A 23969-nucleotide genomic window follows, 5' to 3' on the forward strand; every position below is an offset into this window, starting at 1 on the left:
GAACAGTGTTTTGTTTTGTTTTAGCATGCGATGTAGAAATAGGCCGAGGACATTACTGAATAAGAAATGCCAACACCACATGTTGACAAGCCTCCATTCTCTGCAGCGTGCGTGTCTCATGTGTGTGGGTGGAGAGAAGCCCCACTCCGAGTCGGTTGTGAATCAGAGCCCTTGTGTTTTCATGTTCGTGCATAATGTGTCTTCAGCAGGGGAACGACAGTGTTTTCAACACGCAGGGGACATTAGATGCTTGAGTTTAGTGAGATGACATTACATCTGGAGATTGGATGTGGGGGTTGAATTAGAAGACATAATATGCTTAAAAACTGAAAGTTGACTTGTGCCAAGAGGAGGGGATTATTGAAGAAATATTCTTATTCTCTAGATCTGTCATTTTCTTTATTTCATGTTTAAAAATCTGTGTAACGATACTTACTTTGACTAGTTTGATCTTGGGCCGTGACGCCACGGCTGTTTTAGGACAGCTAATGATTACTTTTTGATTTGATTTTGTTTATTTAATGAAATGAACTGCTAAAAGGTAGAGCTGACTTCCCTGTGTCAATATCCCCGGTGTTATCAAGAGTTTCAGGTTGGCCATACCAGGCTACCGCGCAGGAACCAAATGTTGCTAGCCAACCCCGTGCTTTAAGCTAACCAAATGCCGCTAGCTAACCCAGTACTTTAAGCTAACCAAATGCTACATGCTAACCCAGTGCTTTAAGCTAACCAAATGCTACATGCTAACCCAGTGCTTTAAGCTAACCAAATGCTGCTAGCTAACCCAGTGCTTTAAGCTAACCAAATGCTGCTAGGTAACATGGTGCTATAAGATAACGAAATGCTGCTAGCTAACCCAGTGCTTTAAGTTAACCAAATGCTACATGCTAACCCAGTGCTTTAAGCTAACCAAATGCTACATGCTAACCCAGTGCTTTAAGCTAGCCAAATGTAACATGCTAACCCAGTGCTTTAGGCTAACCAAATGCTGCTAGCTAACCCAGTGCTCTAACCAAATGCTACATGCTAACCCAGTGCTTTAAGCTAACCAACTGCTTAATGCTAACCCAGTGCTTTAAGCTAACGAAATGCTGCTAGCTAACACAGTGCTTTAAGCTAACCAAATGCTACATGCTAACCCAGTGCTTTAAGCTAACGAAATGCTGCTAGCTAACCCAGTGCTTTAAGCTAACCACATGCTGCTAGCTAACCCAGTGCTTTAAGCTAACCAAATGCTACATGCTAACCCAGTGCTTTAAGCTAACCAAATGCTACATGCTAACCCAGTGCTTTAAGCTAACCAAATGCTACATGCTAACCCAGTGCTTTAAGCTAACCAAATGCTGCTAGCTAACCCAGTGCTTTAAGCTAACCAAATGCTGCTAGCTAACCCAGTGCTTTAAGCTAACCAAATGCTGCTAGCTAACCCAGTGCTTTAGGCTAACCACATGCTGTGAGTGTCATTGCTAAAAGGACCCTCTGAGTCTGCATTCCACATGGTTCTAATTTTTGCTGCGTCTTTCCAATGCCACTGCGAAACGAGATTCTGTTTACTGGTCGCAGTGGAAGAAGCGGTTGTTGAACAAACGATATTGGTTCTTTTTACAGACTGAGGTCACCAGAAGACGTACTTATCTGTATTGCAGAGGACATGATGTGTTAGCGTTCTGCTATCAGATATTAGCATTAGCATATTAGCTCACTAAATATTAGCATTGGATTTCTTTCAAGTTTTTTAAATTTTTATTCAAGACAATCGCTGTTGCCACATCTTGTTATAGTCCACTCCATAGGAATCACAAAACGTATTTATCATCTTCATTATGGTTAGATCTGCAGACATTGATTCTAGAACCCCAATCAAGCCCTGGAAGCCCTGTACACCAAACAGTTACAGAGGTTATCGCAATCCGTTCAAAGTGATTACACCCAGCCTTTAAACAGTGCATTTCAGCTGCTTCCCTCCAGACAGAGGCTCAAAGTTCCCAAAAGCAGAACAAACCGCTACAGGAACAGTTTTGTTCCTGCAGCCATTATCTATATGAATAAATTGTTGCAGCACCACTAGGGTTCTGATGTACTGAGCACCTCTGTGATTTTTGTCTGCGTGTCTGTCTTGTCTTCTGTATTTTTGTTGTGTCCTTTTTTTTTCTTTTTTTTACTGTGTATGTAAGTGTGTGAACGCCCTTTTCTTGCCCTGCAAACCAAATTGACCCACGGGTATGAATAAAGCAACCTTGACCTTGAACAAGGCCGTTAAACCACTTAGGTTCTCAGAATTTCCCCGTTTGGATTATTTTTTCCAATATCCACAGCTGCCAATGAAAGGGAATTGAATTACTGCCGGTTTGTTTTTGAACAAGAAGACGAGGTGCTACCGTTTAAACAATCTCCCACAGACCAGATGTGTGAAGACTGATAACCTCGTGCTCCGTTTGTTGAGGCTGATGTTGTGCGTTGAGGCTGACGTTGTGCGTTGAGGCTGACGTTGTGCGTTGAGGCTGATGTTGTGCGTTGAGGCTGACGTTGTGCGTTGAGGCTGACGTTGTGCGTTGAGGCTGACGTTGTGCGTTGAGGCTGACGTTGTGCGTTGAGGCTGACGTTGTGCGTTGAGGCTGACGTTGTGCGTTGAGGCTGACGTTGTGCGTTGAGGCTGACGTTGTGCGTTGAGGCTGACGTTGTGCGTTGAGGCTGATGTTGTGCGTTGAGGCTGATGTTGTGCGTTGAGGCTGACGTTGTGCGTTGAGGCTGACGTTGTGCGTTGAGGCTGACGTTGTGCGTTGAGGCTGACGTTGTGCGTTGAGGCTGATGTTGTGCGTTGAGGCTGATGTTGTGCGTTGAGGCTGACGTTGTGTGTTGAGGCTGACGTTGTGCGTTGAGGCTGATGTTGTGTGTTGAGGCTGACGTTGTGTGTTGAGGCTGACGTTGTGCGTTGAGGCTGATGTTGTGCGTTGAGGCTGATGTTGTGCGTTGAGGCTGATGTTGTGCGTTGAGGCTGATGTTGTGTGTTGAGGCTGATGTTGTGCGTTGAGGCTGATGTTGTGCGTTGAGGTTGAAGTTGTGCGTTGAGGCTGATGTTGTGTGTTGAGGCTGACGTTGTGCGTTGAGGCTGATGTTGTGCGTTGAGGCTGATGTTGTGCGTTGAGGCTGATGTTGTGCGTTGACGCTGATGTTGTGTGTTGAGGCTGATGTTGTGCGTTGAGGCTGATGTTGTGTGTTGAGGCTGATGTTGTGCGTTGAGGCTGATGTTGTGCGTTGAGGTTGAAGTTGTGCGTTGAGGCTGATGTTGTGCGTTGAGGCTGACGTTGTGCGTTGAGGCTGATGTTGTGCGTTGAGGCTGATGTTGTGCGTTGAGGCTGATGTTGTGCGTTGACGCTGATGTTGTGTGTTGAGGCTGATGTTGTGTGTTGAGGCTGACGTTGTGCGTTGAGGCTGATGTTGTGCGTTGAGGCTGATGTTGTGCGTTGACGCTGATGTTGTGTGTTGAGGCTGATGTTGTGTGTTGAGGCTGACGTTGTGCGTTGAGGCTGATGTTGTGCGTTGAGGCTGATGTTGTGCGTTGAGGCTGATGTTGTGTGTTGAGGCTGACGTTGTGCGTTGAGGCTGATGTTGTGCGTTGACGCTGATGTTGTGCGTTGAGGCAGTTGTGTGGGGCTACGGTGTAGATACAGCAGTGGAACCAGCTTAAACGCGGTCTGTCCACTCGCCCTCCGTTTCCTGTCGGGGAACAAGAGGCGACGGTGTAAGACGCTTGTCTTCGTATCGGCGATCTCCATCCCAAGGCGAGCCTCCGACAGCGGTAAGCCTCGGGTAACTCGCTTGTGAAAGATGGATAAGGTTTTGACACCCAAACCGGGTGTGTCGGCCTGTTCCGTCACTTCAGTCCATGTCAGTCAAACTAATTATGGTTCAATGGAATAACAGGCTGGCTTACGTTTTTGACATTGTGTAACGTTGAATACCGGCAGCTGGCTTATGTTAGGGTAATGACTGAACTCTGGCTCCTAATGCCATCATTGTTTTATTGGATTATTGATATTTTAAATGACAATATATATATATATCATATTCACATGTTTATCATGTGAGAAGATTTTAAACAGACGTTTTGCTCATAGTGTATCTCACTTGTACCTTTTCGGATTCTTCTTTCATTGCGCGCGCGCGCGCGCACACACACACACACACACACACACACACACACACACACACACACACACACACACACACACACACACACACACACACACACACACACACCCCTCTCTAACCTCCACCCTCTCCGTCGGCGTGTCCCTCCCCAGGTTCGAGCACTCCGAGCCCCCCCAGCAGGACGACGTGAAGGGGTCCCCGGGGTCGCCGCTGCCCTCCGCCGCCCAGCCCCGCCCCCCCGCCGGCGCCCCCGACCCACCAGAGGGCGCCGCGGGGGCCGTGGGCTGGGTCAACGCCGCCGAGTTCGTGCCGGGACAGCCCTACTGCGGCCGGGGTAAGACGCAGGAGCAGGGGAGAAAAAGCGATCAGGGCGGTGACCAGGGTTCGACCCCGGGTTCCTTTGCTGCACGTCTTCCCCTCTCTCTCTCCCAATACTTCCTGTCCTACTCTCAAATAAAAAAAAAGAATAGAATCCGTTCCAAGCCGACGTAGGTGAGTCGGGAGGGGAGCCATCTAACAGGGAGGGGTTTTGAAAAACGAAGCGGCCAGAAATCATCGGCAGCTTCTCTACTCCCTCCCTCCCTCCCTCCCTCCCTCCCTCCCCTCTGTTACTCAGCTCGTATCTGATTGAGCCTGGAGCTCAATCAGTCGTCTCATTGTGAGGCAGTCAACTAAATGCTGATGCCCTCACAGGGCATTCCTCTCGCTGATGGCTGAGGGATGGCCATCTCTAAAGAATTAAACTCAAACAATAGCTCTCGCATGTTACCGGTCTCACTACAGCAATGGAGGCTCTTGAAGTATGTATTTAGCCGCGTCCTTATTTGCAGGTGTTCCGTAGATTAGTTGAGCAGTAAATGTAATAATGGCCTGTCACTTTCGCTCCTGACGGAACGTTGAACAGGGAGTTAACGCACAGTAAATCGTGCCTTTTTGACTCTCTCACACACACACGCGCGCGCACACACACACACACACATTCATTAATTCATCCTTTCCCTGGTTTTGATTAACACTTTTAAAGAAGTGCATATATCCAGCATATTTAAAACCAGCATTTCATATTGCCTAGTGTTGCATGCGTCTATAAATCGACCATTCCTCCCGGTGAAGGATTTGGCAGCAGCTCAGGATGGGAGAGGAGATCTGAGTAGGTTGTTCTGACAGGAGGGTGGACACAAGGAGCTGGTCTGTTCATTGGGTTATATATAGAAGAGAGAGTGGGTCCTGGATGCTTTAGCTGTGTTTCTCCCTCTTTAACACAGAGACAAAGCTTTAGGTACAGGCGGTGGAGCTGGCACGCCAGGAATGAATCATGGACGTTATGGTTGTAATTTAGTTTCCATTGTGCTGTAAACGTATTAGGTTGAAGGGTTTAAGAGAGAAGGATCTGTTTGATTACTGAAACAATCAATGAGATTATTCCTAATAAACAGAACAGAATTGACTATTTTTGGTATTGTCACTTGTCCAAGGACAATTACCGTTCATGTACTGCTTATAGGGGTATTTTATGATACAATAAATGATCCGTCAACTCGGCTGAGAAAATTAACAATCGATGAATAATCAATTCATTCATTGACATTGAAAAACAATTCTTATGCTCCTTAATAGTTCTACAAAAGTCCAGTTGTGCTTTTTTCGATATTTAACCCTTGACCTACTCGTTTCCTCCCGCTCTAATTTTGATATTCACCCCTATGCCACATTAGTTTCCTTACGCTCTTATTTTGATATCCACCCCTGGGCCGCACTCATTTCCTTACGCTCTTATTGTGATACCCCCCCCCCCTTCCTTTTTGCGTTCCCCCTTGCAGCGGAGCCCGGTGAAGGGGAGGGGCCCCAGGCCGTCTCCAAGGAAACGGAGAAGGAGGCGGGCCCGGAGGAAAAGGAGCGCCGGAAGCAGCTGTGTCCGTACGCCGCCGCCGGCGAGTGCCGCTACGGCGTCAACTGCGCCTATCTCCACGGCGACGTGTGCGACATGTGCGGCCTGCAGGTGCTCCACCCGACCGACAACGCCCAGCGGTCGGACCATACCAAGGTAACCACGGCAACGACCATCAGGGGGAGGAGCCGGGCGTGGCTAGGATGCAGTCGCTCTACAGTTGTTGTTGTCTTTTTGAACTGTTGCGATGTGCACTACTTCTTCATTCCCTCATTCACACACACATTCCCACACCGATGGCGGAGTCAGTCATGTAGGGCGACCACCAGCTCGTCTGGAGCAGTTAGGGTGAGGTGTCTCGCTCAGGGACACCTTGACAATCGGGACACCGACCCAACCTATGGTCCGGCAGCCGGTACTGGCCCCCGAACCATAGGTTGGGGACCACTGCGCTAAATTACTCTGGCACCGTGTGATGGCAAGAAGGGTTCACCAAAAAGGGAGTGGAGAACCTGTGTTTTTTGTTTTGAAGGATATTGCCCAACACTTCACCTGTGCAGCAGCTGGAAGTGAGATATTGCGCAACATGACCTTAAATAGCCTCCAACCCGTTTTGGGTTTGCTGCCATCTAATGGGGGAACTGGGTTGAGACTTTCTACTGGGTTATAAAGCCCTGGCTATGTTCCTTATATTTTTTATCGGCTCAATATAAAGCATGCGTTTCCTTCATGTGTTCGGGCCAGCCTTAGGGAACTGGATGTAGCATAGAAGTGTAAAAGTGTCCAGTTCCACCTCAGATTCCCAGAACTTAAATGCACATCACCTGCACACCATACAAAACAAGACGGGTAAACTACAGACACACAACTTTGCTGAGCTTGAGGGGGCTGTGTGTGTGTGGCCCACACATCTTTAAACCAAGGTGACACCTGGTTAGCCAATCAGCAGTGACCGCACCCACACATCCAACCATTCAAACCCAGGCATCAATTAAGTAAATCAATCAACACAAACGGCACCAGTTGATTTCCAAAAATTGCAATCTTCCCAAAGTTCAGTTGGAAGTAAAGCAGACGTATTGTAATTAAAAAAATATATTCTGAGGCGATTTCTGTGCAACTTTCAGGAGATCAGGACGGACGTGCGACGCTAGACGTCAACCACTAGTGGGCGGCAAAGTCCTCCAGAGTATCACGCTCCCTCCCTCCTCACGGCCGCTCTCCTACTCCTCTCCTCCCTCCAGGCCTGCATCGAGGCGCACGAGAAGGACATGGAGATCTCGTTCGCCGTCCAGCGCAGCAAGGACATGATGTGCGGCGTGTGCATGGAGGTGGTGTTCGAGAAGACCAACCCCAGCGAGCGGCGCTTCGGCATCCTGTCCAACTGCAGCCACTGCTACTGCCTCAAGTGCATCCGCAAGTGGAGGAGCGCCAAGCAGTTCGAGAGCAAGATCATCAAGTGAGTTTCGGCGTGGGCTCCCAGAGAGACCTCACAACGCCGGGAAAAACATGGATGTGTTGTGCAATTACAGTAAGGGCATTTAGCAGACGCTTTTGTCCAAAGCGACTTACATCGGTTAATACACACATTGACCCACCGACGGCAGAGTCGACCATGCAAGGCGAGAGCCAGCTCGTCAGGAGCAGTTAGGGTTAAGTGTCTCGCTCAGGGACACATCAACACTCAAGCTAGGAGGAGCTGGGGATCGAACTAGCAACCTTTCGGTTGCAAGACATCTGCTCCACCTCCTGAGCTAAGCCGAGCAAAAAGGAGTGATCAGTGAACCTTGTGTACATTACATGGTTTCTTCTTTGTTTGGTTGAACACGGTTACGTGTTTAACGCAAATACGTTTACGTGTTTTTACAGGAATACGTTTACACGGTCAACGGGGATACCCTACGTGGTTAACATTCCCATGTTTACCACCTAAACTTATTCCCATTTCCTTACCCTACGTGGTTAACGGGAATACGTTAACGTGGTTAACATGAATATGTTTACGTGGGTAGCATGAATACGTTTTACGGGAATACGTTGACGTGGTTATAACAGGAATACGTTTGTATGGTTAACGGGAATACGTTTTTACACGTTTAACGCTGAATACGTTTTTAACCTGAATACATTTTACGCCTTTATCGTCAAAATGGTGTCAATAGTTGAAGCTAAAACGGGATTGATAAATTAATCTATGAATGAATCAGCATTGCGCCTGAATGATTGTGGGCATGACAGAAGGAATGCAGCCTCTTCACAATGCTTTCTGCTTCCTCTCCAGGTCTTGCCCAGAGTGTCGGATTACATCCAACTTCGTCATCCCGAGTGAGTACTGGGTAGAGGACAAAGAAGACAAGCAGAAGCTGATCCAGAAATACAAGGATGGCATGGGGTAATGAAAACAGATTGTTCTTCCTACTTACCCACCAGGAGTTACAGCGAGTGCAAGTATCTCAGTGAAACATGAATATGACTATATTTATAACTGTATATAATGACTGGCAGGTAAAACCAAAAGTTTGGTTAGGTAAGACATTCTGCACCCAGTTAATCTTTTTGTTTTGCCCTAGTTTCTTATCAGCAGAGGAAACCTTTGCAGGAAACTGCATTTTGATGCATTGTGGTTGTCATTTTTGAGGACCTCGTTATATTTGCAGACGGCTTATTGCATACCAATTGGAAGGCTAATTTTAGTGGCTATTCCCTCTCTTTCTCATCAATCCTTTATTTTTCTTAGCATGCTTTTCTTTCTCTCTTTCTCATCAACCTGATCGGTTGTTTTGACCGTGCTCTAAAGGGAATGTGAGATGATGATCTGATCCTACATTAACATTAACATTTAGGGTATGTAGCAGACACATTTATCAAAAGTGATGGACAATAAGTACATTTGTCAGAAGAAAGAGAAACAACGATATATCGCTGTCTGTAAAGTAAGGATGTTCATAGAACCAAGTGCCAAGCAGTAACGATTGTTAGCTAACCCATTCCCCGTATACAACAAAGAGAGCTAGAATAGGATGCTACACAATGCTAAAGAGCGCTAGAATAGGATGCTACACAATGCTAAAGAGAGCTAGAATAGGATGCTACATAATGCTAAAGAGAGCTAGAATAGGATGCTACACAATGCTAAAGAGAGCTAGAATAGGATGCTACACAATGCTAAAGAGAGCTAGAATAGGATGCTACACAATGCTAAAGGAGGGAGCTAGAATAGGATGCTACACAATGCTAAGTACTATTTTTAAGTAGCAGGACGGACAACTGTTGTACGTCCTTGCCACATCAATCTTAAGATGAATCGCTAACGTTGACCCCTGACCCCCTGACCTCTGACCCCCTGACCTCTGACCCCCTGACGTCTGATCCCCTGAACCCCTGACCTCTGACCCCCTGATCCCTCGTAGGACCAAGTCGTGCCGGTACTTCGACGAGGGCCGGGGCACCTGCCCGTTCGGCTCCAACTGCTTCTACAAGCACGCCTTCCCGGACGGCAGGTTGGAGGAGGCCCAGCCCCAGCGGCGGCAGGCTGGCTCCAACGGGAGGAACCGGGTAGGAAAACAAGCGCTCCCCCCCTCCCACTCTGATTCTCCATGAGCTTATGTTTCTGACACTCGCGGCTGAACAGGCGCAGCCGTCCTGATCGGCTCTTGGTATGAATATATGTAAATATGTTCCGGAAAGGAAATAACATATTATTTCCTTTCTTCTGTATTGTTCTTGGTTTCGGGTGATTCTGATTCACCTGTCCTATGCATTAACCGATGCAGTATGTTGGGAACAGCTGTTGTTGAGGGGAATGTTAATTTAATTTCAAGAATTGAGGAAATGGATCACTCAGGTGAGAAGGGAGTTCACCGAGGGTCAACCATTGACAAGGCAGAAACTCCTATTTAACGATCACTGTTTCCTTGTTCATACGTACACACCCCTTACGTGCAGGCCTGTTTGACGACATATTATAGATACAAAATACTACAGAGGACCAAAGAAGGAAGGAAACTGAAATATTAACTTTATCGTCTTTGAATGGTATTCCATGGTTATGAAATGAGGATAACCATGACGCCCAGTTTTATGGCATCAATTATTTACGACGAGAGGGATATGCACTTCAAAGGCTCAAACGCAAGGTTTCAAACGTCAGAGACGAAGGAAAACTAGTTTCAATCCACTACCACACTTTAAACATCCAAACACTCCAACGTAACCACAACACGGTTGTTATTTCCGACTCGTAAGCTTAGATAGATAGATAGATAGATAGATACTTTATTGATCCCCAGTGTGGAAGTCACAGTCGCTTGAACACAGCATAAACCAGATCAGGAAAAAATAAAACATTCACATGGATATGGACGATAAAAGATATAGAAAATAGAAAAATATATGCTCATTGCTTATCTTGACATGCATAGATCTAATTCCATCAATGCCCAGCCCCTTGAGGGAACTAAAGCTTTCTCCCCCACCCCCCGTTGCAGAGTGGGCGGCACATACCCCTCTGGGACCTCCTGGACGAGCGGGAGAGCTCAGACTCTCTGGACAACGAGGACGAGGAGATGGTGACCTTCGAGCTCAGCGAGATGCTGCTGATGCTGCTGGCCGCCGGCGCCGACGAGGACGAGGACGTCACCGACTCGGAGGACGAGTGGGACTTGTTTCACGAAGAGCTCGACGACATCTACGAGATCTACCTATAGCTGGCCCCTGGCCCCGCCCCCAAAATCCCCCAATAGCCCCGCCCCCAAATCCTTAAAATTACGACATCTTTACCCTCCCCCTCCCCCCCCCCCCCCGACACCTCAATTATGCTAGGCACTAGAATGAACTGTCTTGTGAGAGTAATGAACAGTAGCACTCCCCCCCCCCCCCCTCTCCCCCAATCTCCCTCCCTACTCTCCCCCCTCCTCACCCTTGTGTTGTGACTGTGCCTTTTTAGGAAGGCCAAATGAAAATGATCCATGAATTGAATAAAACGTATAAAATACACACAAAAAAAACCAGACGAAATTCTAGAAACAAGGGTCAAATAAACCAGAGCAGCTGCCGCAGTCACACACAAAGCAAACCCACCTTTTGTAGACCAAATCCTATACCCTGAATCCATTACAATGTGTGGTTCGTTACTCAAGGAAGAAACCCTGTCCTGAATCCATTATGTGTGGTTCGTTAATACAAGGCAGAATAACATTAACATAAGCTGGGGGGGGGGAGGGGTGGGGGGGAAGGCGAACTGACATAGAAAATTAACAAAGTTAAATTTTATTATTTTGAATATTGCTTCAGAAATTATTATCAAGTTTATTCGTGTGGGTTCGACCTCGTTTGTTGTTTACCCAGGCACTTTCATGTACATAGTTTTTCTTGAGAATGGGTCTGTTTGCGGGGGGGGGGGGGGGGGAAGGGGGTACAGAGGTGACCCGTTGGCACACTGACCGCTGTGGTTAGTCCTGGAGATGGCTGCGGTCGTGTCCACCACCACCACCTCCTCCTCCTCCTCCTCCACCTCCTCCACCCTCTCCTCTTCATGCACTGATCTGAGCTGGGGCGGTGAAGTCAGGTTCACAAATTGTAACGCACAACTGCACTCTTTTCATCGGCCCCACTGCCTCCCTGTCCCGTCTCCTACGCCTCCTCAGGGGGGGAGAGAGCGACCGGTCAAACTGGAGTCCTCCTCTTTATTATCATTTTCAAGTCCACATCTGTCTGTCTGTGTGTCTGTCTGTCTGTCCCGTTCCACCCTGTTCCCGGGTTCGCCTGAGGTAAACCCTTTAGTCCCTGATCAGACGCGTCGGCAACGCGCGCGACGGGCGACTGTTGTGATTTGGATGCTTTGACATCAGCCGACTTAAAATGCAGAAGATGACTATTTCCCCCTCCCCCCTCCCTCTCCACCTCCACCACCACCACCTCGCCCCGTTCACCCGTCTACGAATTGTAGATAACTTTCTATTTGCTTCAGTGATCGATTGCATATTAAGCCCTGCTGACAGAATACTCAAACTGCACAAAGTCTACTAGCTGGTCCGAATCTGTTGAAGTCCATCTGGAATGCATATGTTTATACTGAAATGTGTGTTTTCTATGTCCCACCACCATCATCCATCTTAACTTGAAATTAAAGTTTATTATCAACTACTTTGGCGTGTGTGTGTGTGTGTGTGTGTGTGTGTGTGTGTGTGTGTGTGTGTGTGTGTGTGTGTGTGTGTGTGTGTGTGTGTGTGTGTGTGTGTGTGTGTGTGTGTGTGTGTGTGTGTGTGTGTTACATTTTTTAAATGCATGAGAACTCATTTTCGTCGATTTAACGGATTTAATTACGAAGATAACTCGAATTTTATAATTAACTCTCCGGTCATAATGGGAGATTATATGGGAGGATAATATACCTTCTGTTGAAAATAGGGATCGATTTGACATTCTGGGGATATTTTCGCCCTTCATCACAGAAAGGTAAGACCATTCCATTCCGTTATCAGATCCCACTCCATGTCTTGCTTTCAACTTGCCCTATCGCTCTCTCTGGCAGCCCCCCTTTAAAGTATCTATCTGGAAATCAAACAAGAACAGAATACAAAGGGGCGAGGGGCACTCGCTCCAATACAATGATCGCACAAACTGGAAGGCAGCACGACCATCCAAACAGGGCCAGCAGCATCAGCAGCGGTTTCCCGCGTTCCCCAGCGACGACCTGTCACCGCTCGTCGTCCACAGCCGCGGAGAACGGCCAGCTGTTCCCCAGCAGCGCCTCGTCCAGGAGGAGACGAGACACCCCGACGTCCGCCGCCGCCGCAGCCAGCCTCATTTCGGAGGGGAGCCGCAGCAGCAGCGCCAGGCCCCTGGTCTCCTCCGCCACCGCCACCGCCACCTCCACCAACACCGCTACCTCCACCTCCATCATGACATCGGGGGAATTCATGCAGACCGCGCCGCTGTTTGTGCAGAAGTCCAAGCGCGGTGCGCTGTACAAGGCGCTGTGCTTCCTCCTCCTCCTCTTCCAAGGAGGCGTGCTGGACTTCTACCTCATCGTGTTCACCGACCTGTACTGGTGCTCGTGGATCGCCACGGACCTCGTGGTCATCTCGGGCTGGGGGATCTTCTTCATCAAGAACGCCCGCAGCAAGCGCGAACGGGCCTGCGGCTTCCACCAGAAGAACTCCATCTTCGGCTGCAACCTGGGCGAGTTCACGTACGCCTACCTGGCGTGGCTCATCTACGTGATCGCGTGCACCCCCAAGGTGGTGCTCGTGCTGGAGACGTCGATCCTGGACCTCGTTGCGCTCAAGGTGCCTTGTGGCGTCACGGGCTTCAAGATGGTCGTGCTGCTATCGGCGCCGCTTCTCCACTGCCTGATCAACGCGATCATCGAGGACCTGAACGGGGCGACGCGGCACCACGCCACCAGCTGCTTCCTGGGCACGTGTCTGGACCTGCTGGACGGCTTCACCCTGGTGGAGATGCTGCTGAAGGGCGAGATCCCCACGCCGTACCTGAAGTACACCGTCATCGCGGTGTACTTCGTGGCGCTGGGCGTCCCGGTGCTGTGGCTGTACGAGCTGACAGCCTCGGAGATGCGGTGCCGCTGGGTGTGGGCGCGGTTTTTGGGCGGCGTGGTGGTCAACGCGCCCTTGCTGGTGGTGCGGTGTTTTCAGGTGTACGTGTACAACATGCCAGTGTCCGTGTTTATGTTTAAGAACGTGTTTTTGCTCGCGTGCAAGTGTCTGGAGCTCGTGGAGCAGTGTCTCGCGGTGAGGGGTGCGAGGAGGTTTGCCAACGCGGGGAACACGGCTCAGTTTTCCCACGGTGTTTCTGAAAACGACATGTGCCCGCACGGCTATGTTAACACGCTGGCCGTCACCACACAATCGTAAAAGTGAGACTTCTGCCTTTTTTTTGTGAAGAATATCGTCGAAGGGGGAATAGGGGGGGGGATTATGATGGCACTGTCATTTATTTCAGACCCAAACAAAAAGGTGCTATAAAGTTCCCGCGTAGTTTTCAGACAGGAACACGTGCAATAGAAGACATGTTTGGACAATTTCAAGTTGGGTAAAGTCTGTCGTCGAAACGTCGTTGATGTGCACTTGTACTGAAAGGCACTTTAACCGTGAACCGTGTTGGTGTGCAATGTTGGATATACTAACTATTTAAATGATCTATGGATATTGCTCTGAATTAGGCTGTCTTATGGTGTATATTTCCGCTCGTCTGCTGGTTTGTGGTGACTTTTACAATGTATCCCAATCTCGCAAACGGAAGGCACTTGTGTTGACATCCACAAAACATCCAAATGGGCATGAGGCCATTGTTGATTCACACAGGCGTACTTCTTTATTATCTCGCCACTAGATCATCATAAAAGGTACAATCTGGATGGATTGGTTTATGTATGTTTAGTTTGTTGTGATATGATTGTAGGCTACTACTACTACTACTACTACTACTACTACTACTAAGTGGGTCTAGGTTGGTCCTCTGTCAATCATGAAGAACATCCAAACACACGATTTGTGTACCACCATATTGGCAACGACTTATAAGTTATAGTTGTAAGCTAAACATGATGAAGAGTAGAGTTTATTGTTTGGAAATATTGAGACAATCTGTGTCGGCAAAGGAGTATGATTGAATTTCGTCAGCACACGGAAAAGGCTTCTGCTTCCTTAGCATACAAATATACAGTAGCTATATGTACAGAGAAGTATAGGTTTAAGTGATAGTATTACCTCAGCACACGATATGTAAGAGTATTTCACAAGCTTCTGTTTTATCTAGCGGGGGTGGTCCGGACGGTATGATAGAATATATATATAGTGCACAAGGACTTCCATTGTGCAATATGGTGCAGACATTCAGTGACGATCCTTTATTCAGATGGTTGTACGTTTAGTTTTTAGTGCCTCAACCCTGATGTGTTCCCCTTTCCCCAGCGGTGGTTGATTTGTGCCTTGTTTTACTGTGTGGCCCAAAATCAACAGTGGACTGTTGATATCCACTTCTCAACAGGTGTTGCTCGTTACTCTAATTAGGGGTCTGCTCCTTTTATGGCATGGTCAGGCAGTAGACTTATCTACACTAGTGGAGTCGACAACCTGTGCTCTGGTCTGAAAAAAGGATCCATAATTACTTAGGAGTGACACCTGTGTCACTCATCAGGTGTTGGGTCCATAAAAGGAACTATAATTAGTGACATGGGTTAGTGGCACCTGCGTTAAAGGTGTCACCCAACTACAGTGACGCCTCTGAAATGGGATTACTTGCAATTACTTCACATTAGTAACAGTGATACAATTGTAGGACATTTAAACATGCACCATGTGACTTTTCTAGTGCAATTATTTACTCCCTCAAGCTATCTAATCTAAAACGCATCCAAGATTCAATATATCAAGGGAATTTTTCTCATCATTTTATTCTGGTTCATCTCCCCCTCTCCCTTAAGGGACACACTTGCATAATGCAGGTTTAAATACAAAAATACATGTCAAATACATTCGATATTGTGCAATCGATGGATCTATTTCTTTATTATTACCGTTCTATTCAGTCACAGAAAGTTTTATGAAACTTTAACTGGGTTAATTGCATAATTTAGCATTGACCAACAGTTGAGGAATCATGAACTACACCCCCTGCTTCTGCCTTCTGAATCACGTTAGATACTTATACCGCTGTGTGTTATTAGTCACATTCTGTATGGTGTTAGTTCACAATCGGTTCTGGACTTGACTTGATATAGCAAGATGACCACACTGAGAGTTGTCTTTTTGTGTTTTTCTTGTCACCGGTCACATGCCAAAGTTGTTAAAGAGTTACCAAATACTCAAACCAAATCTCATGAACAGTGCAAGAGACGGTATCAAACACAACAGGTACTCAGACACTTGGTGTCTCAGTCGTTTGTATTTTGTATTCTGTATTCCCCGGCGAAATCCCCTCCATTACAAGATATAACAATGAAATTGAATTAGCAATGGTTAAGCAGAGATGGCGCTGTTTCTAGAGGCGAGAGTTAAGTGCTTGGTGACTCAAGAAAGTTTGACCCTTCTTTAAACCATGTCTTATTGATAGCATCATAAGTGTCGGCAGCATGCTATGCCATTTTTAAATCTCTGCTTTTCAACAGTTTTCTTTCCCGACTGCAGTTTTTAAACCGTAGCAGACCTGCGCTGCGCTAGATCAACCATACATTTAAATCACGACAATTGTTTCAAAAGGCGTACGGTTCGTACTTATTGGGTCATTACCCACTCGGCTTAGCAAAAGAGGATAAATAAAGAAAGGCTGAATAAGTTCACACAGGTTGGGTTTCAAAATTTCACAACAAACCACAAAATGGTGCATGCGGAGTTGTCGCTATTTTAAGATACACTCTTAGCTCTCATTTGACCCTAAATCACTTCCAGGTCAATGACTCATTATCAGAGGGGGTTCACAGAAAGCAGACATTCTACCTGTACAATGTGTGTTATCAATATTGATATGACCAATTGTATGTACTGTAGATTGTACAACAGAGTATTTATGTGGTTGAAAAAAACGTCAATAAATCTCGAGAGATAGCACCCCGTTGAATTGAGTGCTTTTTATTTCCTGCGGCCAAGATCCGCCAGAAATATAGAGGGGGGGGGGGGGGGGGGTGGGTCAATAATACAAGTGTTTAATATCTGGGCAGCAGTAGCTCAGGAGGTAGAGCGGGTCGGCTGGTAACCGCAAGGTTGCTAGTTCGATACCGGGCCCTCCTTGCTCAGTGTCGAGGCGTCACTGAGCGAGACGCGTCACTCTGACTCTTCCTGACGAGCTGGCTGTCTCCTTGCCTGGTTGACTCCGCCGTCGGTGTGTGAATGTGTACATGAACGGGTGAATGTCAGGTAATATTGTAAAGCACTTTGGATAAAAGCGCAATATAAAAGCAGTCCTTTTATCATTATTATCTATGTGAGCGCAGTCTGAAACAGCTCCTGCTGCAGCCTTGCCAGAGCTACCAGCGGATCAGTCTCTGGTTCTGGCTGGCTCCGCCGGGAAGGCTCCTTGGAGATGTAGCCCTGATCGGAGCCCGTGCTGGGGCCCTTGGCAGAGGGCCCCAAAAGAAGCTCATTCTCCCCTACCTCGACGGGATGGGACCCCCCAAGCAGCAGCTGAAGCTGCCGCAGGTTCTCAATGTCTGAGCGGGACGGGTACTGAGGTTCTGTTGGACCTTGACCTGTCCCAGGGCCGGGGCATGAGACCAGGGTTCCCTCCTCCTGCTCCTCGTACTCCTCGTCCTCCTGCTCCTCCTCCTCGTCCTCTTCCTCATCGTCCTCAACAGGGCTGCGACCAGCGGTGTCTTGCCGGACGCTGAGCCACTGCCGACAGACCGGTAGCGGCGGCTGGTTGAGCGACGGCACGGCCAGGAGCATGCGGCCCTCCTCTGTGTCGCGGCCGTGCGGACACTGCTGCCTCACGACGCCATGGGGCCGATTGACCAGCGGCGCGTTCACCCGGTACGGATCCAGGGACGGGGGGTTGACCCTCGGCTCCGCCGCCGCCACGGAGGGGCGGCCGCCTTCGTGGTTGTTCAGCTCGGGCGTCAGCACGTACACCGAGGTGGCGCTCTGCACCAACGCCTCGTTGATGTAGACGGGGGTCCCGTCGCGGATCAGAGGGACGCACTCCAGGACCGGAGGGATGTCCGGGAGCCGGTTGAGCAGGTTCTGCCGAGCCACCGCGTCCTCCTCGCTGGCGACGCATTGCGCCTCAAACCAATCCGGGTTCTCCGTCTGGAAGGCCTTGAAGGTCCGGATGGCGTCCCTCAGGGCCCGGCCCGACGGACAGGTGAAGTACTCCTCCTTGCCAATGCCCTCGATGTGGTTGACGCGGCCCGGCTGGTACATCTCCATCTCCAGGACGCGGAAGTACAGCTCCTCGAAGTGCTTCATCAGCCGGTACTTGACGGCGATGTCGAAGACGGACGGCACGTCGCGCTCGTCGCTGACGTCCTCAAAGTACGCCACGATGTACTTCCCCAGCGCGGCGGGCTGGTGCATGTTGGGCAGGAAGAGGTTGAGGAAGGGCACCAGCATGTCGTCGTTGGGCGAGAGCACGTCCTCCCGCAGCAGCACCCGCTCCTCGCCACACATGGCCCTCCACTTGGCCTGCACCCCCCGCGAGCACAGGATCAGGATCTTGTCCAGGGGGTGCCGCAGCTGCCGCCGCTGCCACTCCAGCCAGCGCGTGGTGCCCACCGTGCCCACCATGGTGGCGTCCAGCAGGTCCACCAGCACGTCCGTGCCGCACTTGGACTTGAGGAAGGCGCAGAGGTTCAGGATCACGGAGCGGTACAGCGGGTGGTCCTGGGAGTAGATGACCAGCAGCTTGGGGGGCTGCAAGTCCAGCCGGAGTCGCTCCTCTTCGATCGGTCGGGAGGTGAGATGGACGTCGCTGGGATCGACTGCTGAAGGGGGACGGGACGAATGACATGGTGGTATGAGATGAGATCAACTTGATTGTCATTAAGCAGAGGACAGGTACAGAGCCAATGAAATGCACTTGACATCCAACCAGTGCAAAAGAAGCATTAAATACCGAAGTGCAGGTTGAGTACAGTATTCTGTGCAGTTATGAGTGTCTTAAAAGGTAACATGTTATGCCACCAGGTGTGAGTGTGATTGGACGTTACAAGTCGTTTTGAAATTCGTCCTCTTCCACAAGTGGGCGTGTCTACCTAGATGTATGACGGATAGATGAGCACGTTTTTCTACAATCTGCTGGGTAGGCTGGTAGACTGATCTATCCAGCACACATCTTTGGTGGACACACCCACTCAAAATGGCTTATTAAGGCTAATCACACTCACATCTGGTGGTATAATATGTGACTTTTAAAAGTGTGTTCTAACCGGACCAAATAAATAACCAAAGTGGAAATGCTTTTGAATCAAGAGTAAAAAGAATACAGGTATAAATAACAAGCATAACATTTGACCCACATTTTTTAGGCTTTCGGATTACATATTGCCATATGCATGCTATCACCACACACAGGAAGATCAACCCGAATCCAATCCATGAGTAGGGAGCAAACAGCACAGGGGAAGAGGTGGGTGTCACTGTAAAATATGAACAGAGGGGTAGTGACAACACAGTTACCAACACAGATTTGACCAGTATGTCTATGGCTGTAGTAGTTAGGTCACTGATACCTCCACAGATAGAGAAGTTCTTTCTTCGCCTGCCGCAGTCGTTCCAACATTCTGGGAAGAAGGGCTGGATCTGTAAAACATATTCACAAAATGAACAATACAGAATTTTAAGATTTTAGTCAGTTTAATCAATAAAAGAAATATGGTGCTTTCTGCCATTAAGAAAGGGCAAAAGGGATACCAAAACGCAGAAACTGCTTTCACGCAATCTGTTATTGTCTTATTATTGTTATTAAAGAGATGAATGTTTGATTCGTCGATCAGGTTCTTCAGTTGGTTTCAGATGTTACCTCTACAGTCATCTGACAGCAGCTCAACGGCCAGTCCTTCATAATAAACGTCACATTCAACGACGCCATTTTGTTCTGTAAAGAAACACAAATACAGTACTGGGTTATGTACCGGCCACACCCATCCCAACGTGCATGACCTTAAAGGAACTTACTGCTGAAATATATTCGCTGGGTGACCCTGAACATTTTCAGTTAAACTCGTCTGACGTGGCGGTTGGGTTCACTACAACACCACGTTACCCAGTTCCAACTGTAGCTATTCGCTGACCAGCTCCTGTACGTTTTATCTTATGCCACACATCTTTTGGGACCTTAGTTGAACCTAACTACAACTTGGCCCAGCCGAAAAGGACAGAGAGCGGAGCACATATGGACCTGCTCGCCATCCATCTCTCTGTGATCCCATGTGTTCAAATCCCCACACAGCTCAACCCTGTTTTCATTCGACAGAAAGGCTTTTTGACGATGACATTGAAGCGTAGTAAAAGGCTGCGATGGATCCATCTAATTTGGCATCAGTTGCAAGGAGAGAGGGCTGTTGACTTGCTCTCTGGTGGTTTCTTCCCCACTGGTTTGGTTTTTCATTGACCTTCGGAGAACTTCAGGTTAGGGGATAATGTGTGGCCCTTTGAGATCTCAGCCTGTACACAAACACTTGACATGAGCCTGCTTTGGATAAAGAAGCTGGAGACCCAAGATTACTATCTTACTGAGAACACAATGAACCGGCTTGTGTACAATCCTAACACTAATCTTTTGGGTACGTATTCTCAATGATTTACACAGAGCATTGTTGGCCAAACCGTGGACGGGCTAGTAGAACTGGTTCGACAAAACCAACCATCCAACCCGAAGTGCAAACCATAAACACCATCACCAGTCTAATATTATGATTGTTACATGACGCTAATCCGAGTCACATTTATGTTTACATTGCTAGAGAGGCTATAAGAGAGAATACTTTCTCGTCTATTGTTTGGGATATCAATAAAGATCTGGTGTGTGTGTGTGAGTGACTGAGAGACTGAGTGAGCGTGTGTGAGAGAGACATAGAGAGAGCAGAGAAGATAAAGACGACCATAAAACACCGAGGTAATTTCCTGCGAGGCATCCTGTGTTCTACAGAAAACTGGGGCACACCAGGCGCGGCTAAACGGTACAAAACTCAGAAACGTCGTTTTTCGGGTGTACGGCGTTGTTTTTTTCTCTCATGTTACGCAGGGAGGAAACGCATCAGGCTTTGATGTACCACATTGTACCACACAGAATTAGCAGAAGGGCATCAAAAGGGGGCATTACACTCAAGTCGCTGACGCACAGATTCCACAGACAAGAGAAGGGGACTTTGGGCGCACCGGTGGTTCACTGGCTCGAGTGGGTACCCTTAAAGGTGACCTATTACACCACCAGGTGTGAGTGTGGTTAGCCGTTACACGCCGTTTTTGAAAATCGGCCTCTTCTGACATCACAAGTGGGCGTGTCCACCTCGGTGTATGGTGGAATAATAAGTTCACCTTTAAGGCCCAGTCCTTAGCAGCGACCCGGGGTTCGGTTTCTGCCCGTGGACCTTTGCTGCACGTCTTCCCCTCTCTCTCCCATACCGTCCTGTCTTACTCACTTTACAATAAAAAAAGGATAAAACCTTGAAATAAATAAGAAAATAAATAATCAGGGTACTCTACCATGTAGGCGAACTTTCGTTGATACCTCCCTTCACACTCGGCGATCACCATGTATCGCTCGGCCAGTCTGTCAGTGCAGAAGCCCACAGACAGCGTGTGGGCGTCAAACACCTCGGTCACGTTGGGGCTCCAAAGGCTTCCTGTATGGACCCATACATCGACCAATCACATGGACCAATCACATAACCCTAAACCAACAACAGGATTATTAATGAAGTGTGCGGGTTTTACTCACCGCGCTCAACACAGAACTTGCTCTTCTTTAATACGGGATCTTGGCAACCTAAGAAACCAACGAATCGTGAGTGTAATAACAAATACAACAAACAGGAAGTGCTGTGACCATATATAGGCATGTCCTACCTGGGACAGTGATCTCCTTGTGGACGTTGTAACTGCTGTGAAAGGGCTCCGGTTTGGGGATGTTGAAGACCGAGACCAGATACGTCTGGCCGGGGTCCACCATGACCGTAGAGACTGAGAAAGACCACTAGAAAAAGAGATAAAACAATGTGAGTGTGTAATATCTCTCTCTCTCTCTCTCTCTCTCTCTCTCTCTCTCTCTCTCTCTCTCTCTCTCTCTCTCTCTCTCTCTCTCTCTCTCTCTCTCTCTCTCTCTCTTCCTCTTCCTCTCCATCCCCCCCCCCCCCCCCCCCCCCCCCTTACCTTCTCTCCGTCTGGGTTCCTGGAGGTTAACCGCTGGGAGAAGGAGTATCGAACGCAGAGGTCCTTGTTGGTGTCCCTCACCAGGACGTGGAGCTCCGTTCCGTTCAGGAAACGTATGCTCCCTGCGTGGCGGCAGAAGAGAGGTGCGAGTTCAACTTCTCAGAGTCTGATCATTCTTCTCCTTAATGTGAGCCCCCCCCCCCCCCCCCCCCCATCGACGTGGTCCCAGGGACACATGGTGAGCCAGGCTTACCGTCGTCCACCATGTTCCACCTCGCGTGGACGACCGGGAACACGTTCCCCTTCTCGTCCTCTCGCGTCTCCCAGCGGGCGTCGAGTCCCTCTGGGGCCGCGGGGATGTACTCGGTCCTATCGGACAGACGTCTGCCAATGCAGTTATCTAAACGAAAACACAACACGACGACGGTAAAGGCTGTTTAATATTCAGATCCGACAACAGGCATACCCACAGTAGGCTACATACAATAATGGAGCCTGTCAATCAAACAACGCGGTGCGAGTGGAAATGACAAGTGTGAACACGTTAAAACTCACTTATGTGGACTTTACATCCCAAACCCTGCGAAAAAAACAAACACAAAGGCCATATTGTTACAGGACAATTTCTACATGATATTTTTTTATTATCATGTTTTGATGATAATAAATTGTTTATTCATCAATGAATAGGGCCACAGTCACTACTAGGCTACTACACACCTACACATATGTATGTAGACGTATAGGCTAAGAGGGCTGGTATATTATTAATTTTACATTTAGGCCCTACCTGTTGAGAACAGTCAGAGGACGACCCGGGGACGATCCGCAAACCGAGAGAAGCGTGGAGGAAAATCAGGACGAGATACCGCCGCATAGTTACTGTTGGACGGGGAGCGCCTCGTTAATCCCATTGTGCGCACTTTCGATCCATTTTACGTCCGATCCCCGCTTCAAAAGGTCAACAAATCGACGCCGAGAGGTTGTTTTTGAAGCCGCGTCGTAAAGTACAGGACAGATCTGAACAGACAAGCGGCCGTTTGTGAGTCAACTTCCTGGTACGGCAGTGTGTGTATGAGTGCTGTTGGACTTCCTGAAAGCTCATTAACCTGTAGGTAGTAATTAACCTGAGGACGTGATTTTATGTAGATGAGATTACTTTACATTTTTTGTTCCTGTTTTATTGGACTGGCTCTAGGATCTTGGCTGTATGTAGACAATAAAGATAAAGACAAACAAATGTGAGTGAGAAATCCTTTATGGAAGATCTTTGCTTTATATCAAGAATACATTGAGGAGAATAAACATCTCAGCTGGCTATGGATAATATTAGTTGGCTAACAGATCAATATTGATACAGACCTTTATATTGAATAAATAATAGCCTAATTAATCTGCTAAATATAGATAACAATAAGTTAATAACCATAACTACAATACACCTGTTTTGCAATGTTGATTGAATAACAGATTGATGAATATCTATGCCTTAGTTTCTGAACTCCTGAATCTCTCAGGTGTTCGATGCCTGTATCAATATACCTTTAATAATTAACTAAATTAAAATGCAATGTAGCTTTTACACCTCAAGGTGGCAATAAAGTACCATTATATGAAATACACGAATATCTGTCTCACACTGCGTGTCTGTCTGTCTGTCTGTCTGTCTGTCTGTCTGTCTGTCTGTCTGTCTGTCTGTCTGTGGGGGGGGGGGGGGAGGGGCTACAATGTATATACGATGAGATTTCTAACCACACATTTTATGCTCAATGCATGTTCCCAAAATAATGAAAACGTTTTGCCTTCCAACTCCACCCTACATATGTGTACACATCATCACCCCAACTCAGCCGTGAGGATCACCCTCGTGACCTTGTCACCCAAACCCCATCATGTCGTCCTACTAGCCTACATAATCCGTTTTTTGTTGTGTTTTTTACATCAAAGCAGGCTTCTATCACCATTCACGTCCTCGTGCAACAACACCTGCAGCACTCGACAGCGTGTAGTACGCTACCCTCGATTACGCCCGATCAGAATCACCTCCCAGCAGGTGATGCAGAAACGTGTCACATCACGCGGCGAGGACGCCTTGGTCGCCGTTT

At 48.1% G+C, this 23969-nt stretch overlaps 3 protein-coding genes across 3 annotated transcripts in view; 2 read left to right on the plus strand and 1 right to left on the minus strand.

The window, feature by feature from the left end:
- Positions 1-12184, plus strand: part of mkrn1 (makorin, ring finger protein, 1) — a 13342-nt gene extending 1158 nt beyond the window's left edge. Inside the window, exons 3-8 of the mRNA XM_060051045.1 lie at positions 4271-4486; positions 5973-6196; positions 7285-7499; positions 8322-8432; positions 9451-9595; positions 10528-12184. Of these exons, the coding sequence (XP_059907028.1) occupies positions 4271-4486; positions 5973-6196; positions 7285-7499; positions 8322-8432; positions 9451-9595; positions 10528-10746 (1130 nt within the window). The 3' untranslated portion in view covers positions 10747-12184. The remainder of the gene's footprint in view (positions 1-4270; positions 4487-5972; positions 6197-7284; positions 7500-8321; positions 8433-9450; positions 9596-10527) is intronic.
- Positions 12185-12295: 111 nt separating this feature from the next.
- On the plus strand, positions 12296-16566 carry tmem121b (transmembrane protein 121B). The gene has a single exon (XM_060049483.1). The coding sequence runs from the start codon at positions 12649-12651 to the stop codon at positions 13912-13914; it is 1266 nt and encodes a 421-aa protein (XP_059905466.1). The 5' UTR covers positions 12296-12648; the 3' UTR covers positions 13915-16566.
- Positions 15542-22949, minus strand: il17ra1a (interleukin 17 receptor A1a). The gene is made up of 11 exons (XM_060049482.1): positions 22655-22949; positions 22420-22444; positions 22118-22264; positions 21865-21986; positions 21562-21688; positions 21434-21481; positions 21199-21338; positions 19514-19588; positions 19224-19293; positions 19011-19130; positions 15542-18473 (listed from the first exon to the last, which is right to left on the minus strand). Exons 1-11 carry the CDS (start codon positions 22739-22741, stop codon positions 16978-16980), a joined length of 2457 nt encoding a protein of 818 aa, XP_059905465.1. The 5' UTR covers positions 22742-22949; the 3' UTR covers positions 15542-16977.
- Between the last annotated feature and the right edge of the window lie 1020 nt (positions 22950-23969).

Source organism: Gadus macrocephalus, chromosome 4 (genome assembly GCF_031168955.1).
Source record: "Gadus macrocephalus chromosome 4, ASM3116895v1".
In the NCBI taxonomy this organism is placed as follows: Eukaryota; Metazoa; Chordata; class Actinopteri; order Gadiformes; family Gadidae; genus Gadus; species Gadus macrocephalus.